The 16,778-nt window shown below is 44.7% G+C and overlaps 1 protein-coding gene across 1 annotated transcript; it reads left to right on the top strand.

Moving 5' to 3' along the window:
* The first annotated feature begins 1,670 nt into the window (after window positions 1–1,670).
* On the top strand, window positions 1,671–15,578 carry CD164 (CD164 molecule). Its single transcript, XM_062186594.1, has 6 exons — window positions 1,671–1,949; window positions 4,493–4,576; window positions 5,683–5,751; window positions 7,234–7,269; window positions 10,824–10,871; window positions 13,070–15,578. Exons 1-6 carry the CDS (start codon window positions 1,766–1,768, stop codon window positions 13,234–13,236), a joined length of 588 nt encoding a protein of 195 aa, XP_062042578.1. The 5' UTR covers window positions 1,671–1,765; the 3' UTR covers window positions 13,237–15,578.
* Window positions 15,579–16,778: the final 1,200 nt, after the last annotated feature.

Here is a 16,778-nt window from a genome sequence, read left to right as displayed (position 1 = left end):
GAGAAACAAAGATCCACTCTGTCGCACAAGCAGGCCAGGCTGCAGCCAGGAGCCTGGAACTCAATCCAGGCCTTCACACCAATGTCTAGCACCTGCCTCCAAGGTGGAGGCATTAACAGGAAGCTGGAATGAGTGGGGCTGGCACTGAAACCAACACACTCCAGCATGGGAAGCAGTTGTCCTAACTGCCCTGCCAAAAACCCACCTCTGTGATGATCTTAAAAAAAAAAAAAGTTGACTAGTGCCTTCATTTAGTCCGTGTGTCAGACGGTCACCGGCCAAATATAGTGCGTGGGGTGTTCTGAGAGCAGAGCAGATGTCTGGTTGAAAGGCTGATGTGAGGGATCTCACATACTTGACTGCCTTCTCATGCCTCTGCTCACAGAACTGATCAGAAACCAGCACTTTCCTGTACACATCCAAGCAGATCTCCAACCCGTGCAGCCAACACAGCGTCCAGTCATGAGCGTGCAGGAGGACCCCACTGATCAAGATCCTATGTGGAGATAAAAACTTTCAACCTGACGCCAAAAAAAAAAATGCTAACTCGGGTATGCTGCCGTCTTTTTGGTGTTTGAAACACGGCAAAACAGACCTCCACGGAAGCAGTTGGTGTTTAGGAAACACACCCACGATTAAAATTACATGATCAATATAAAGCAGCTGAAACAGATGGCGTGAAATCCAGCTATCAAAGTCTAACTTTCGGCATCGGATCTAAGCATCTCCCATACTGCAGCTATTTCTGGAGAGTGGACGTCAGATGGCGCTCACCCTCACCGAAAGGCAACAGCAGCGTCGGACCGCTGTGCCGGGCATTCAGCAATTCAGCTCTGCGGGTAGAGGTCACTTTTCTCAGTCTCGATTTCCTCACCGGGAACGTGGGGAGGTGGGGACGGACCTGACGGCCTTCCAACTGCACCGCCCTGGGTTCTGACTCCAGCCGTCCAAGAGGGACACACTGGCCGGGGCAGCCGCCAACGCAACCGGCAACTCGGACAAGTCAGGCCGGCGAAGCGGGAAAGCAGAGGCGGGACAGCGGGCGGCCCGGGCGGGGAGGCTGCAGATCTGGGCCGCTCGCACTGCGGGGGCGGCAGAGCAGAAGCTCCTTAACCAGGCGGTGTCTCCCATCTCCCCGGGGAGTCCCAATGAGGACTACTTCCAGTAACACCCACCTTCCGATGGGGCACGGCCCCTAGCTGGGGACGCGCCAGCACAGGGCGAACTTACTCCTTCCCTGACTTCGGCGAGCGCCGCCCAGAAACAACTTCCGCCCGTTGGGCCGCGGGTCGGGGAGGACCGGCCCTGAGGTCACGTGGGGACGCGGACACCCGGCCTCTCCTGGCGCTCAGGTGGAGGCCTTACGCCACGTCACGTGGGTCGTTCCATCCAAGCCAGGGTGGGGGAAGCTTTCCTATAGGAGGTACGAGAAAAGCCTAGTCACATCCTGCGTGATAATCGGAGGCCAAGAAGAACAATTTCCAGCTTCCATACCTATTTCTTGCTTTATTACAGTTTCCCTGAGGCACAACCTGCCTCGGCTTCTTCAAGACGTCCCTGCTCTCCCCCCTTAGGTTTCCCGTTGGTAGAGCCCGAGCCCCGCCTCCCCTGGCCCCGCCCCCACGCCGTGGGCGCAGCCCCTCACGTGACTTCAGCGCGCTCCCGCAGGGGAGCCAAGTCTTGGAGGCGGCGCCGCAGGGGACGGAGGGACTGAGCCAGCGTAGTGCGCTGCAGCTTTCGCGTGGACGCCAGCGCCGAGGACACGATGTCAGGCCTCTCCCGCCCGCTGCTTTGGGCCGCCACCTGCCTGGCCGCGCTCTGCGTCCTGTCCGTGGACTCGAACACCACCACCGTGACCCCGACCGGGACTGGAGCGCCGACTTTAACGCCCTCCAAGATAGTGCCGACGTCGCTGAAGCCCTCCGCGTCGACCACCCCTCCAGCACTAGGTGGGCGCCGGCCCTGGGAGTCCCGCGCTCGCCCGCCCTTCCCGGCCGCACGCCTTCGCCCGTGCGCGCGGGTCCGGCCGTGGCGGCGACTCCGACAACATGGCGGCCCGCCCCGAGTCCGCTCGCGGGGCGGCCGGGGCGCGCTCCGGGCGCCATCGGGCTGTTTCCGACCCCCCAGAGCATCGCACGCTGCGGTGGTCTTGAAAAACCGCGTGGTAGTCCCTAGCTTGACCGTAGGCGCGGACGAGGGGACGTGGCTTCCTTCCGCGGTGGCAGCTGTGGGGTTGGTGATGGGGCGAGGCGAGGCGACGCCTCCGGAGTTGGCGGCGACACCGAACTTTCCTCTCCCCGGGGCCGTCTCCCGAGGGAGGCTTCTCCGGAAGTGGGCGCCAGACGGAAAGAGAAACTTAACGCTGAGCGCTCGCTCGGGTGTCGGGCTGGGGTCCGAGTGTGCGAGTCGCCGGAGGTGTGAGTGCCCTGGTTTTGCGGGTCCCTGCGGGCGGTGTCTGAGGTCCAGCACGTAGATCGTGAGCACTGGACACCGTGCGGTGTGCAGAGGAGAAGTGCCCAGCGCGTGCCCGCGTGCGCTCTGCAGGTGCGGCTTTCGGGGCTCGGGGCACCCCCGGAAGGCGGACGGAAGGGAGTGCTCCGGGGCGTTGGGTTTCGCAGGTTGTGGAGTTGGCTTGGAAGCCAGGCCTGTGGGTTTTCTGGAACACACCTTTTGTTCGGCTGTGCGGGAGAGGAGGACGGGTGAAGCCGCACACGGGTCGTGGCAGCAATTGGCGTGTGCTTCGACAAGGTAGAAGAGGGAGGGAAAAGTGCACTGGAAGTATTAAGGAGGAGAAACTGGATGTTTAAAGCCCGCAGTGTAGTGCGATTGGGTACTCTGGTAGTTACTGGGTAAGGAGGAACTCGGCTTGCTGGACTGAAGCCTGGCTGAGGTGGCACGGCTTGACCAAGGCATTTTTCTCATGCTGATCATATTCTGCGGCGTCCTCCCTGGCCTTAGTATCGTACAGTCGCTGAGTTTAAGAAGTCAGTAATCGTAATAGCTCGTGTTTTGTTACATTCAGGAAGATTAAATGGTAGGATTCGGAAATTTAAAAGCGAGGAAAGTAAATTGCAGTTCAGTGCTGGAAATTCTAACCGCACTGTTTTTACCATGATAGAGCAGAATATTTTCTGTCTCTTGCTTATTTGGCAGTTTGTAATGTGTGTGGTTTTTTTCCTTTTTTCCCTTTTTTTTTTTTTTTAATTTAAAGAGAGGCTTGGAAACCAAGTAATTGCTTTTGTGTAATTGAAATGTATGCAAAGGAGATAATTTGTATCTTCTGGAAATTATAGTTTGATAAGCTGCAGCCTGCAAAGTAGCAGGTTCAGTTTATTGTAACATTCTCTCAGCTACACCGGTCATCAAGCCTGAAGGACTAGAGGGAGTTGTAAAGAACTGTGAAGGGTGCCTCTATTGAAAGATAACGTATGTTTTCCAAGACTTCCCTGCTTTGTCAGTCCTCTACCCCAGGCATCATACCTGTCTCAGCCTTCCATGCCTACTAGAAATAAGATATTACAGTGCCACAGCTCTGCAGGACCATTTTGATGGGGTAGAGGGGGCAAATGAGAACGTGCGTTGGAAGCTTTCCTTGAGTTTGTTCCTATACTGTTTGGCTTAGACATACTTTGTTTTTTAAAGATTCATTCATTTATTTGAAAGGCAGAGTAACAGAGAGAGTGAGAAAGAGAGGGAGATCGTCCATCCACTGGTTTCACTCCCCCAAATGGCTGCAATGGCAGGAGCTGGGCCGATCCAGAGCCAGGAGCTTCCTCTGGGTCTCTTACGTGGGTGCAGGGACCCAAGAACTTGGGCTGTCCATGGCTGCTTTCCTAGGCCATTAGCAGGGAGCTGGATCGGAAGTGGAGCAGCTGGAACTTGAACCCATATGCTCATATGGGATGCTGGCGAGCACTGTGCCACAGCGCTGGCCCCTTAAAACTTTTGGCAGACACCTTTCAGACTTGTTAAAGGTCGTGGTGGACTGTGTAAATAGCATATCGAAGAATCTTGATTCTCTGAAAAAGCATCGGAGCTTAAATTCAAACTGTAATACATAATCATTGCTATTAAAAACCCCAGTGTCTCCTCCACCTGCTGATTTGTGGCAGGTATTCCCCTACGTGTCCTGTTGGTTGTGTAACAGCCTTTTTCCCAGTATTTTTGTTGTTTAAGGACGCTGTAAAATGCTGCATGACCGCGAGTGGCTCTGGGCATCTTTCAAATAGCAGCCCTGCGAAAAAGGATTGTTTAGATGGGTACATGCAGGTGCCGAGTGTGCCTGCTACTTGTTTGTTTTCCTTTTGTGTTTACTTAAGGCTTCATAATTTGTGATGACTGCAGTTTCTTGGTAAACCATATGTACAGTTCTATCATTTCTCTGAATTACTAATTCTGGTACTGTATATAGTGCTTATTCAAAAAAGATAAGTAGAACAAACCCAAATGAGATACCAATTAATTCATCCATTTCCTGCATTTTGCTCCCTAGAAACGTGTGAGAGCCGTGACAGCTGTGCTTCCTGTTTTAATATTAGCAGTGGTAATATTACCTGCTTTTGGATAGAATGTAAAGGTAAGAGGTTTGGGGGTTGCTCTGATTTTGAGAGTACAAAGCTACTTTGTTATAGCATTTAAAAATATAATCCAAATAAAATCTTAAGTTGAAAAAATATTCCTGAAAATTTGAAACATTTTTAAAAAATATTTATTTATTTGAAAGGTAGAGTTACAGAGGCAGAGAGAGATCTCCCATCCACTGGTTCACTCCCCAGATGGCTGCAACGGCCAGAGCTGAGCCAATACAAACCCAGGAGCTTCTTCTAGGTCTCCCATGTGGGTGCAGGGGCCCAAGGACTTGGGCCATCTTATGCTTTCCCAGGCCATAGCAGAGAGCTGGACTGGAATTAGAGCAGCTGGGACTTGAACCCGCACTTGTATGGGGTGGTGGTGGCACTGCAGGCCATGGCTTTACCTGCTAAGTGCCAGAGTGTCAGCCCTGAAAATTCGTAACATTTAGGATACTCATCTGTTACTCATTTAAAATGCCAGTTGATTGGCACTTACCCTGAAAAATCTTTTCTCCCGTGCTTAGACTTGATAGCTAAAACTCAATAAATAAAGGAAGAGGTTATCCTGGGCATTAGAATTAAAAGCACGTTAATATGCCAGATGAGCTATGAAAGAAAGTCATGACATTTCCCCTAGGGAGTGAGGCATTTATCTGTTGAGCTCCTACAAGATGAACTATGAAGAGGCCTTGGACTGTGTCAGATGCATAGATACGGGGAAGAATGAGTTGGAGAGAGAGCTCTGAGTTGTTGGCTAAGGCTCTGTTCCTCCAGCTCCAAAGTCTGCTTCTCCCAGAAATCTGTTCTAGAAAGTGTAAAGGACGAAGGGAGTTCTGGGACAGTCTGCTGCTGTTCTGGATGCCTCCTCTTTTGTAGATGTCTCTGTGTAGTCTATTCACATGAATTTTATCATGTAAATTTACATGAATTTTAAAAGGATAAAGGTTGCAGGGATCCTGCGTAGTAAGGGACAAGGTGACAGTGTGTTGGTCTGTGGTTGTGTTTGGGTGTGGTGGTTTTAAAAGTTACTCTAGAGTGTAGTCGCAACGTCAGCAATAATACAAGTAAGTGACTGGTGGTCTTTGTTTCTTCTTTCTGGTTTCTATAACAGAGAAGAGCTACTGTTCACATAATTCAACAGTTCAGTGTAGCGTGGTGAACAGCACAGGGTTCTGTTCTGGTAAGTATTCATGTTCACTGCCGGGGAAGACACAGAAAGGTGAGGAAGATCATTGCCTCAGATCGCCTTGTGTTTGAAGCATTGTCCTGATTCTGATCTTGTTAGAATTTGGATATGTGTTCATACTGATCCACAAAGGAGTGATATTTTGAAGCCGGGTTTAGTAATTTAGCTGTACTGTAGAACACTGTAAATACAGATCCTTCATTTCCTGTTTTTTTTTTTTTTTTTTAACTTTCTCAAGAATTCACTGTCATTTAGACCCTAACTTATTTGTATGTTACAGGCCTGGATGACTTTGTTCCGGCACTTTCTGAGTCATGGTCCTGGTGATTGTCACATTTATTCTCTAGTGTAGTCTGTGCTGTGATTAAGGGAACTTTCTATCCCCTTTTTTTGTACTAATTTGTGAAACTTGATTATCTTTTTTATTTTTTTTTAAATATTTTATTTATTTGAAAGAGTTACAGAGAGAGATCAAGACAGAGAGGTCTTCTGTCCACTGGTTCACTCCCCAGATGGCTGCAACAGCTGGAGCTGGGCCAGTGTGAAGCCAGGAGCTTCTTCTGGGTCTTTCATGCAGGTGCAGGGGCCCAAGGACTTGGGCCATCTGCTGCTGCTTTCCCAGGTCATAGCAGAGAGCTGGATTGGAAGAGGAGCAGCCAGGACTAGAACCAGTGCCCATATAGGATGCTGGCACTTCAGGCCAGAGCTTTAACCCACTGCGCCACAGCGCTGGCCCCCACTTGATTATCTTTAACCTTTACTCTTTGCCTAGCAGATTGTTAACATTTATAGTTGAAATTGCTGATTTTTCTAACAAGATTATAAATGAATGAGAAACTCAAGCTCTTAATTTGAAGCATAGATAATGGTTGACCAGAGAGATTTTTGTGGAGTGTGTCAATAACTTTCAAAGACTGCCTTTGAGTATTTGATTTTGATGAGGTTTCCCCCATCCCAGCATGAACTTTGTGACCACAGATTTCATTAGTGTTAGATCAGTTATGCCTTATGTAAGGTCCATGGTATAGGTTAGGTGATGGTACCTGAATAAACATTTTTATTAGTTACTTATTTTAATATGTATTAGAAAAAACTCTCCAACCTTGGATCTCATGGCGTTCCTTAGAGACATGATTAAGTACAACATTCTTTGAAACATTGATGTGAGGAAAACGTAAGTAAATAATGCTGCTTATTTGATAACATAGCAGCTAGAATGAGCTTGGTTATAAAGGTCATAACCAGATTATATAATCCCACTTACAATGGTAAATTTACTTCTATCTCCTGTAAAGGATGTCTGAGCTAAGGTGCAGCTAGAGGGCTGGACTGGAGCTCTACAGCCATTAGGAACCTGGGTTTTAAGTATTATCTCAGTTGTAAGAATGATACTCAAATGACTGCAGGTTGGGCAGTAGTGTTGTGTTGCAGTGTTTCAGACAGCTTTGATGTATATGGTTTCTTTTTCCTTAACAGTGCCCACTGCCACTCTGGTGCCAACCACATCTACAGGTAATTCAATATGATTAAATCTTACTTCCCACTCTCTTTCAGGGTTTTTAAACTCTCTTGTTGGTTAATTTTTTAGTAAGCAAATGCCTGGAAGTTAGTATAATTTTAAAGGTTGGTAAAGACTTCATCTTGGACTACGGAGTTGCGTTAGCATATACTGTATATGACAGTGACACACATCTCTGTCGTTTGACATTCAGTAGATTTCAGCAGATTTGAGTATTGAGTCCACAGACTTCTTATGGATGTTGTAGGGTCTGTTCAGTATTCTGGAAATTTTAACTCTGGAAAGAGCTCTTGGCTAAAAACACAGATAAGTCAGCCAGCATAGGCAGAGTTAGAGAACACTGGAGGAGCAGAGAGTGGGCTTTGGGCTTGAGAACCGAACTTCAGAGAAGAACAATGTCTCAGGAAGAAACTCAGGAAGAGTGGGCCTAGAAGTAAGACATCCTAGAGAAGGGTGTCCAAAAGTACTGTCAGTGTGTGGGTGTAAATGTAGATTTTCAAAGGAGAGAGTAGGCAAAACTGTGACAAGGACAAGAATTTCAAAGGATTTGGGAGTGATGTTTTAGAGTTGGCTTGGCCAGCGTTTGCTAGTTGGTTGTACGTAGCTCTTCTCAACTCCAGACACCAGCTTGGTGACTTGACATGAGCTGTAGTAGAAATACTCCTGCTTGGGCAGTTGCAAATGCCTACGAAACTTAATTTGAGCTGATTAGTACACGTTAGTGTGCTCATAAACTTTAGCACCTGTTAGATGTCATGGATTATGGAGGATGTGAAGGTTGATGAAAGCGGTGGTGTCAGGAGAAAACCAGTTCCCAGAAGGTCGGATGTGAACAGAAGGGAGGGAGTGAAGACAGTTCCCCGGGCCCATTGTGGGTCCACTTTTCATTTCTTTCCTGGGAGTCCCTGTTGGTATAGTTCTCTGCCATAGTTCCCTCCTGGAAACTACCTCGAGCCCTTTACCTGTCTGGTTCTGCCGACAGGAAGGAAGTCAGGGCAGGCCTGCAGACAATGCAGTGGTTAACTGGAAGTTTCTAATTGAAACACAAGCCTTTAGGTGATTTCTTTCTTGGTGTTTGTACATTGCTTTTGTTCAAGAGGGCAAGTGGGAAGTTAAGGGAAGTGCAGACAGAATCTGATTTATGTAGAAAGGTATGCCATAGGGTTAATTATGTTAGCCCTCCCCAGTATAAATAATAGAAGTAAATAATAATGAAATGACCAAATTATGTGAGAGATAAAATAGGAGTGTTCCTAGTACATTAAGTGAAGACAAACTGTATAAACCATTTTAGTACTGTTTTAGTTTTTGCTATATATAAGCCTAAAGAAAACTTTTGTGGGAAGTGACATTACTCTGAGTGATGGGATTATATAAATATTTTCATGTCACTAATAGTTTTTATAAAAACCTATGGATTTTTAAATGTAGATTAATATATATATAGCATTTTTCTATTTTAGTAGATATTTTTATATAAAGTAGATCAATAGAGTTGTGTTCCCTAAGGTAATGCCTTATTTTGAAAATATCTGTGTAATAGTTTTTTCAGTATTGAAAATGCGGAAGTGTTTGCCTGTTGATGGAGAAGAATTTTTACCACATTCTGAGAGAGAGGTTGAGAGCAAAAAAACAAATTTACAGAATTTTCCCCCTTGAAGTTGTCAAAAAAAAAAAAAAAAGTTAGTGTTTTAAAATTGAAGATAATTTGATACAAGTTTAATTTGTAAATTTTTTCTTCTGGTTACACAAAAGGTGCTCTTACACAAACAAGAACCTTGAAGAGGATAGTGAGCCTTAAATAGTCATTCCCTCGAGTGTTGGGCCTCTGTATGAGAATGGGCCTGTCAGAGGGGGACTTGGAAGTCTCCCTGCAAGGTGTTCCTAGGGTGGAGAGGTACGAAGCGCGAGTGAAGAGCAGGGCAGATGAATGTGTGTAACAGTGCTTGAGAAAAGGATACTAGTGCGTGTGTGAACACTTGTGTCCACCAGTAGCCTCAGCATATCAGAGACTAGTGGTTTCTGATGGTGGCAGTACCAACAGAAAATAGTTTTTAATTCTCTTTAGCCTTCCGATCCTATTTTTCTGAAACAGCTAAAGACCTAATACGGTGTAACCCTTTGCATTTTTCATAAACACGTAAGGTTCGTGTACCTCATCCTCCCTTTGTCCTCCGCAAACCCTCTGCAGCTGCCCGCTGTAGCAAGCGCACCTTCACATGGCAGCCCCTCGTGGTGAAGCCTCATGAGCCCAGGAAACTGACACCACCAGTGACTCCTGTAGCCCCTTACCCACGTGGTGCCCTCTTCCCAAAACTTTGACCCCTAACCCTTCAGGAATATTCCTTAATGAAGTCTATCTCACACGCTCCAATGCTGTGAACTCATTTGGTAGCTCTGTGGTCATTTGACACCAGAAAAAAGTTAGTTTGTGTAAACTGTACAGGGCCTCGCTTTCTAGTAGAGGTGTGAGAGCCCTTCTAGAGGACACGTGGTGCTAGACATGCACAGGTCGAAGTTCCTTTCGTAATAGAATGCTTCAGTTCCCAAAATGATTTTACATTCAAACCAGTCTTCTCAGAGCGTGCGTTTCTTTAGAGGCATCATCAGATAGTACAGATATTTTGGCCTCACACTGTGTGTCCTAAACTGGGGAACCCCAGGCCACTTGTTCTTGTGAGTAAAGTGTTGCAGGAACTCAGTTGTGCCCTTTGCATGTTGTTTTTGGCTGCTTTTGTGTTACATAGTGCACAAAACCAAAAATATTTACTATCTGCCCTTTTTTCTTTTTTAAAAAAGATTAATTTATTTGAAAGGCAGGCAGAAGGGAAGAGCTCTTCCATCCACGGGTTCCTTCCCCAAATGGCTGTACAGTGCCAGCAGCCTGGAACTGCACCTGGGTTTCACATGGAGGTGTAGGGGGCCAGGCACTTGGGCCATCTTCCACTGCTTTACTGGGCACAATAGCAGGGTGCTGGATTGGAAATGAGGCAGCTGGGACTTGAACTAGTACTCATATGGGATGCCAGTGTCACAGGCAGTAGCCTGACCCACTTTGACACAGTAGTGGCCTCTACTGTTTGCCCTTTTAAGAAAAGTTTGCCAATCCCTAAAGTGTGGAAGATAAAGATAGATAAATCTTAATATCCACATAAGAAATACCAAGCTGTATTTATTTTTTACCATGACTTTTAAGTTAATCGTCTTTGTCTTCGCAGCAAGATTTATAAAAAAAAAAAAAAAAAACCTGTACTACCTTCATCTAAATATTTTGCCTCTTTCTGTATCTTTTTGAAAACTATGTAAATGCACGGAGTTTATACATCGATCTTAACATAGATAAAATTTTATGCTAGCTTAGGTTTTAAAATAAATTTAAATGCTAGTGTTTCTTAATGTGTATGTTAGTGAACCATTAACTAACATTTAGTTTTTCTCTAAAAATTTGAAAGTATATTAACATCAGTCTCATTTTCAAAAAGTAGATGCTAGATAACTGGGAAGTTAGAAATTTAAGGTTTTAAAATATATTTTGCTTTTATTCCAGCTAAAACCACAACTCTGCCTACAACTTCTGCCACAGTTATTACATCAGGTAATTGATGGTGCTTAAACAGTGATGTCAGACGTGTGCCTTTTACTGTTTCTACCACCGTTTTCCAGTTTTATTCATGAATGCTGGGGGCCAAGATGTAGTATGCTTTAAAGCAATAGTGATAGCATTGCTGAGAGTCCTCCTCCAGTTCTTTAATACTAAATCATATTTAGCATGACACTGTAGAATTCAGTAATACTGTTTTTCAAATCTTTACAACTTGTGTGTGAAACCTGATAATTACTGCTTATGGTTATGAGTTGGCTGTGTGCTGTCTGAGAGCATGGCAGTTTGAATATATCTGTCCCTTTTCACTGAAGCGCCAGGACCCAGATGTGCCCCTCAGCGTCTTCTTTACCGTTTCTTAAATTCCTCGGTAACTCTTGAAAATGCATGTAAAAATTAACTTTTTTTATTAGCTAGTGATTGGACATTTTGTAAAGAACCTCACATTTAGGTTATGCCATAAGATACCAAGTGTACAAGTTGGTAACTGTTCCCTCTGCCATATTGAAGCTGAACAGTTAAGGCTGGGGAGTCCTCTGACCTGTTTGTAGGGGCTCCTCTGGCTGCATGCAGGTACGGCCTCGCAGGTGCAGTGAAGCCATTCCATCTCTACAAGAAGGAATACACAACACTGGGGATTGAAAGCCAGCAAGCTTGCACAACAGCAGTAGCCAGTGTCATTTGCTACTCCATTTAAGAAAAAAATGAAAGTCTCTTGTTTTGTTTATATATAGCAGGTAAAGCAGCTGCCTGCAGTGCTGGCATCCCATATGGGTGCTGGTTCAAGTCCCGGCCGCTCTACTTCCGAACCAGCTCTGTGCTATGGCCTGAGAAAGCAGTAGAAGATGGCCCGAGTCCTGGGCCCCTGTACCCATGTGGGAGACCTGGAAGAAGCTCCTGACTTTGATCGACCCAACTCTGGCTCTTGTAGCCATTTGGGGAGTGAACCAGAGGATGGAATACCTCCCCCCCCCCCCCCACCTTTGCCTCTCTGTAACCCTCTCTTTCAAAAGGCAGCTTTAGAGAGAGGGACAGATCTTACATCCACTGTTTCACTCCCCAAGTGGCCTCTAGGAACTAGGAGCATCATCCAGATCTCCCATGTGGGAACACTTGAGCCATCTTCGACTGTTTTCCCAGGCCATTAGCAAGGAGCTGGACTGGAAGTGGAACAGCCACAATATGAGCTGGCTTCCTCATAGGATGTCAGCATTGCAGGCCAACTTTCCCTTCTGTGTCACCATGCAGGCCCCAAAAGTCTATTTTAAGTATGAAATTACTTTTTGTTAAAACAGGTAGTACTTTCTTAGTCTAAGTCTTTTTGTTTCTCCTTAAGATGTTTTCATCTCTGAAAAATTCTAATCTTTGTGTTCTTTTGGCATATAATTTGGTAATACTTTGTCATAATATAAAATTTGCTGACAAAGTACTGTTTAGGTTCTTTTTTTAATTTGAAAAATTTTAGAGCTTTATTTATTTGAAAGACGGAAATAGATCTTCAGTCTGTTGGTTCAATGGCCACAATGGCCCAATGGCCACAACAGCCACAGCTAGGCCAAAGCCATGAGCCAGGGACTCCATCCTGCTCCCACACGGGTGGCAGGGGCTGAAGTACTTGGACCATCTTCTGCCTTCTCAGGTGCGTGGGCAGGAGCTGGATGGGAAGTGGAGCAGCTGGGACTCAGCAAGCCCTCTGATACAGGATGCCACCGCTGCTGCTGCTGGTGGCTCCTTAACCCCCTGAACCACAATGCCAGCCCCTGCAATTAAGTTTTAATCTGCCTTGTGAATCTAGTGAAATTCAAGTGTCATGAATATTTTAATTCAAATGCTAATGTTTACTCTGACAACCAAAAATTGGTAGTCTAAAGAAATTATTACATACCTTTAAAGTGATTAATGAATTCCCAGGACATAATTTAGATACCAGAAAAATCTTTTTCTGTTGTTTTCATATTTGAAGTATTCTAGCAGCCTTGGCCCCTTGCTGTCCCTGGGTGAAATGAAGAATGACATTGATAAATGCTTGTTATCTTCAGTAGTAGTGAAGTCTAGCCATCAAGATTTGACTAAAGCAGAAATACTTTATAGATTTTTAACATGTGACAAAATAGAAGCTCTCAGGGAGTTCTTGGATTATGGTAAAGGGTTGTGAGATTTATTAAAAATTGTTATTTTTTTATATTTAACAGGTGCGGCAAATACCACTCTGACCCCAACCTCATCACCTGGGCGGAAGTCTACCTTTGATGCAGCCAGCTTCATTGGAGGAATCGTCCTTGTCCTGGGTGTGCAGGCTGTAATTTTCTTTCTCTACAAATTCTGCAAATCTAAAGAACGAAATTACCACACTCTGTAAACGGACCCATTAACTTAACAAGGACCGGCGATTCGTTTGCGTAACCCACTGAAACCAAAATACTGTCTTCTTTGAAGAAGTCCCACGTGGAAGACACTAGTCCAGCATCGTTCCATTTCCAGAGGATGCATACAGGATGTTACGGAGCATCGTTCTTGAAGAAAACCAGTTAAACCATTTGCTCAACAGGAATATTTACAATATTCTGCATGAATCCTTGTGGCTGTCTTCTTTTGTTTTCAATGGCTGCTGCTGTGGGATTATGTTTCTTTCCTTGACATGCCAAATGTAACTTTCTGTAAGTGATGGAAAATGCTGTCCTGCAGACAGCCGCACGAGTCTTGGCAGGTTAGTCATCTTAAAACCTCAGAGCTGCATTATTTTTATCTAAACCCAAGGTATAATTTAGTGACCAGAATTGAGAAGAGTGTGTGCCAAATGAGCATCAATCAGGTGGAGTTTTGGTTATAACTTCAGAATAAATGTATACATCTAGTAGAACTGAATTGTATCCTTAGACTCAAAAATGTGCTTGATAAGTTATTTTTTTCTACATTAGAAATAAGATGCCACACAGGGAATTACATTCCAGATTAAAAGAAATGCATGGGAAGGATACAAACCATTGACGTCCAAGTATAACAGGTTATTGTTCATGTACGTAAAGCACCTTATATCACTGAGAAATAGAGAACAGTGCCTTACAAGACAGACTGGAAGGTAACTTAAAATGTTTGTGATGTCTTCGTTCACGTTAAGAAAGGTAAATGGTCTGAGGATGTAATTGGAAATGAGCAGTCGTAAACCTGCTTTTAGATATCATACTATTACTATTTAATTGAAACATACCTACTTTGTTTCAGAGCTGAGAAATTAAACTAAAGCATATTATACAAAGTTGAAAACCTTCACATACTGAATCTCCCAATATTTGCCTTAGTGGCTAATGGAAAGTATGGAGCTAACATGCATTTAGTTTTATTTTTCTTTACGCTTCAAAAAAGTATCCCAACACTGTTGTTCCCTTGAAAGAATTTCCATCAGTCTTAAGAGAAGTCAGGCAAGAAAGAAATCCGCTTCAGAATTACTCTTTACAAGCGACAATCATTTTAAGTTTTCAGACAGCAAATGTAACCAGTGTAATTTCAGAACCCATAAGGATTTCTAGCTGATCAGATTGTAGATTTTTTAAGGATGGTGTCTCTGAATGGATATACTGTTCTTTTTTTCTTCTCTCCCTTCTTGGTTTTGATTCCTTTAATGTAATAGGGATGCATACTTTCATTTCTGTAGTTTCTCGTAAAGTACTAGTTTTTTCAAGCGCCCCCCCCCCCCCGTTGTAGAGGGTAACTTCTCCCTTGCCTTTGACACATTGGATTAATTCAGAGGCTTTACTTAGTTTAAAATGGACTTTTGCTTTTCTAGGTTATAAAGTTTCATTGTGTTAGTTTCTTTAGCCTTTAGTGGCTGAGTTTAGCACTTGGTTTTTCGTATTTTATAGGAGGGAATGACAGATTGCTTTGGTTCGTTTCATAAACTGAAACTCCTTGCATTTAGATAATGATATTAAAGGTTCTTAAATGAAGACTTACTGTTTCTTTTGTTACTTGCTGGTACAGCTGAAGTTTGTTTTACTTGCACATTTGTACATACACCTAATGTTTTCAAGTGCCTTAATTGTTTAAAATCTCTGGCTTCAAAGGTTTTTGGGGAAAGGTAGGTTTACCTCACATTTTTGTGTTTCCATTAGTAGTAATTTAGGTACCTCACAAAATTTATTATGGTGCCATGGCTGTTAGTTTTTAGTGAGTGCTACAAGATTCATTTGAAAATATGCAGAATTTCCATTCTTCCCAAGGTGGCAAAATGAGCTACAGTGTAATTGTCACTTACCTGAATATGAATTCCTTGCCACACATGGAGCAAATTTTGTGACAACGTAACTTGATTTGAGGCTTCTCCGATTTTGAGCACTGCTCTGAGAACAAAAGCAGAACATGAAATTGCGTCGAGTTTGCAGGTCTACAAATGAGCTCTTGTAACAGAACTCACAGCCTTTTCTCCCCCACCCCCCTTTAGCGATGTGGTATCTTGAGCCATTAATAATTTTTGGGTTTTTTTTTAATCCAGAAGGTATGTAGAGACCTCTTCAGATTTTTCATCTGATTTGTTCATGCAGATGTAGTTCTATCAGATACCTGATTTTACCTTACAGATGTTTGTTGCACAGGCGGACACTGCTGTATTCAGAAATTTCTATTTTAGTTCAGTAAAAACTGCAAAACCAATCTGTATCATGTACCAAACTGATTTAAAATAAATCTACATGTTTATTGAATTCAGCTCCTCGCTTATTGTCTGCAGTGTTTTGTGTTTTGCTTATAAAATGTCACGCAAAGATCTACTTGAGTTTGGGGGCGGGGTGGGCAGTGTCCTCCGTTTTTTACTTTCAGAGGGCAGGCGGTAACTGATAGTATTGTTCAGTGGAGAGAGGAGCCTTAGAAATCCCAGCTGGAGTGGGGGTGACGGACAAGTTGATCTTCCACAGAGGAGTAGCCATCACTATCTTGTTTTTCTATTTTGAAAGCTTAATCATTTTGTGACTTTGCCTTTTAAGTTCAGATTGCATGCAAAGTAAGACTGGGCTTCCATTAACATGGTACAGATAATTGACTGCTGGGCCACAGGCTGACATGCAAAATCTGGTTCTGCTCACAACAGTGTCAGTTTTTTGATGCCCCTCGGTGGTGGTGGCTTCCGATTTGCTTGCTTGATGATGTTTTTGTTATTTGAGAGGCAGAAAGAGTGTGCTCCCACCTGGTGACTCACTTCCCAACTGTCCGCCCTGGCTGTGGCTGGGCCAGATCAGAACCAGGAGCTGGGAACGACCTGGGTCTCCCAGGTGGGAGGTAATGCAATTGACCCTGTTGGTAGGAAGCTGGAGTCAGGAGCCTGAGGATTTAAAACCAGGTACTCTGAAAGGGGGCGGGGCATGGAGATGGTCAACACTAGGCTACACAGGTGCCCCCAGTCAGGTGGTCCCTTCCCATCCGTGTGCTCAGCAGTCTTGCTGGATGCTGCAGTACACCTGCAGAGTTCTGGCGTTGTCTCTGCATCTCCTCTCTGGTCAGGAAACTGGCTGCCTTCTCCCGTAGTCCTCAGTTCCATCTTAACTCCTGAAGTTCATTGGGCTCTGTCTAGATCTCGCCCTCCCAGCAACTTGACCTAGAAATTCTAGGCAGTACGTTAGGTCAGTAGGTTCTTCTGTTCTTGGCATAACATTCAGTGTACTGGAAAACCACTGTTTCATTTTCATTTCATGGCCCTTTTTTTTTTTTTTTTTTTTAAGATTTGTTTATTTGAAAAAGTTGCAGAGAAGGGGGGAGAGCGAGCGGTGAGCTTCCATCTAGTAGTTCTCTCCCAAATGGCCGTAACGTCTGGGCTGGGCCAGGCCAAAGCCAGGAGCCTGGAAGTTCCATCCATATGGGATGCTGGCACCACAGGCAGGGGCTTACCCTGTGCCACAGCACCGGCCCCCACAT

The sequence above is a fragment of the Lepus europaeus genome, chromosome 3 (genome assembly GCF_033115175.1).
Source record: "Lepus europaeus isolate LE1 chromosome 3, mLepTim1.pri, whole genome shotgun sequence".
NCBI classification, from domain to species: Eukaryota; Metazoa; Chordata; class Mammalia; order Lagomorpha; family Leporidae; genus Lepus; species Lepus europaeus.
Note: the sequence above shows the minus strand (reverse complement) of the source record. Positions and strands in the feature narration are given on the sequence as shown.

Excerpts from the sequence above, each read along its gene's own strand:
- CD164 (XM_062186594.1), top strand. The coding sequence starts at position 1,766 with ATGTCAGGCCTCTCCCGCCCGCTGCTTTGGGCCGCCACCTGCCTGGCC. Across the intron at positions 7,270-10,823 it reads GGTGCCAACCACATCTACAG|CTAAAACCACAACTCTGCCT; the intron begins GTAATTCAATAT and ends CTTTTATTCCAG. Across the intron at positions 10,872-13,069 it reads TGCCACAGTTATTACATCAG|GTGCGGCAAATACCACTCTG; the intron begins GTAATTGATGGT and ends TATATTTAACAG.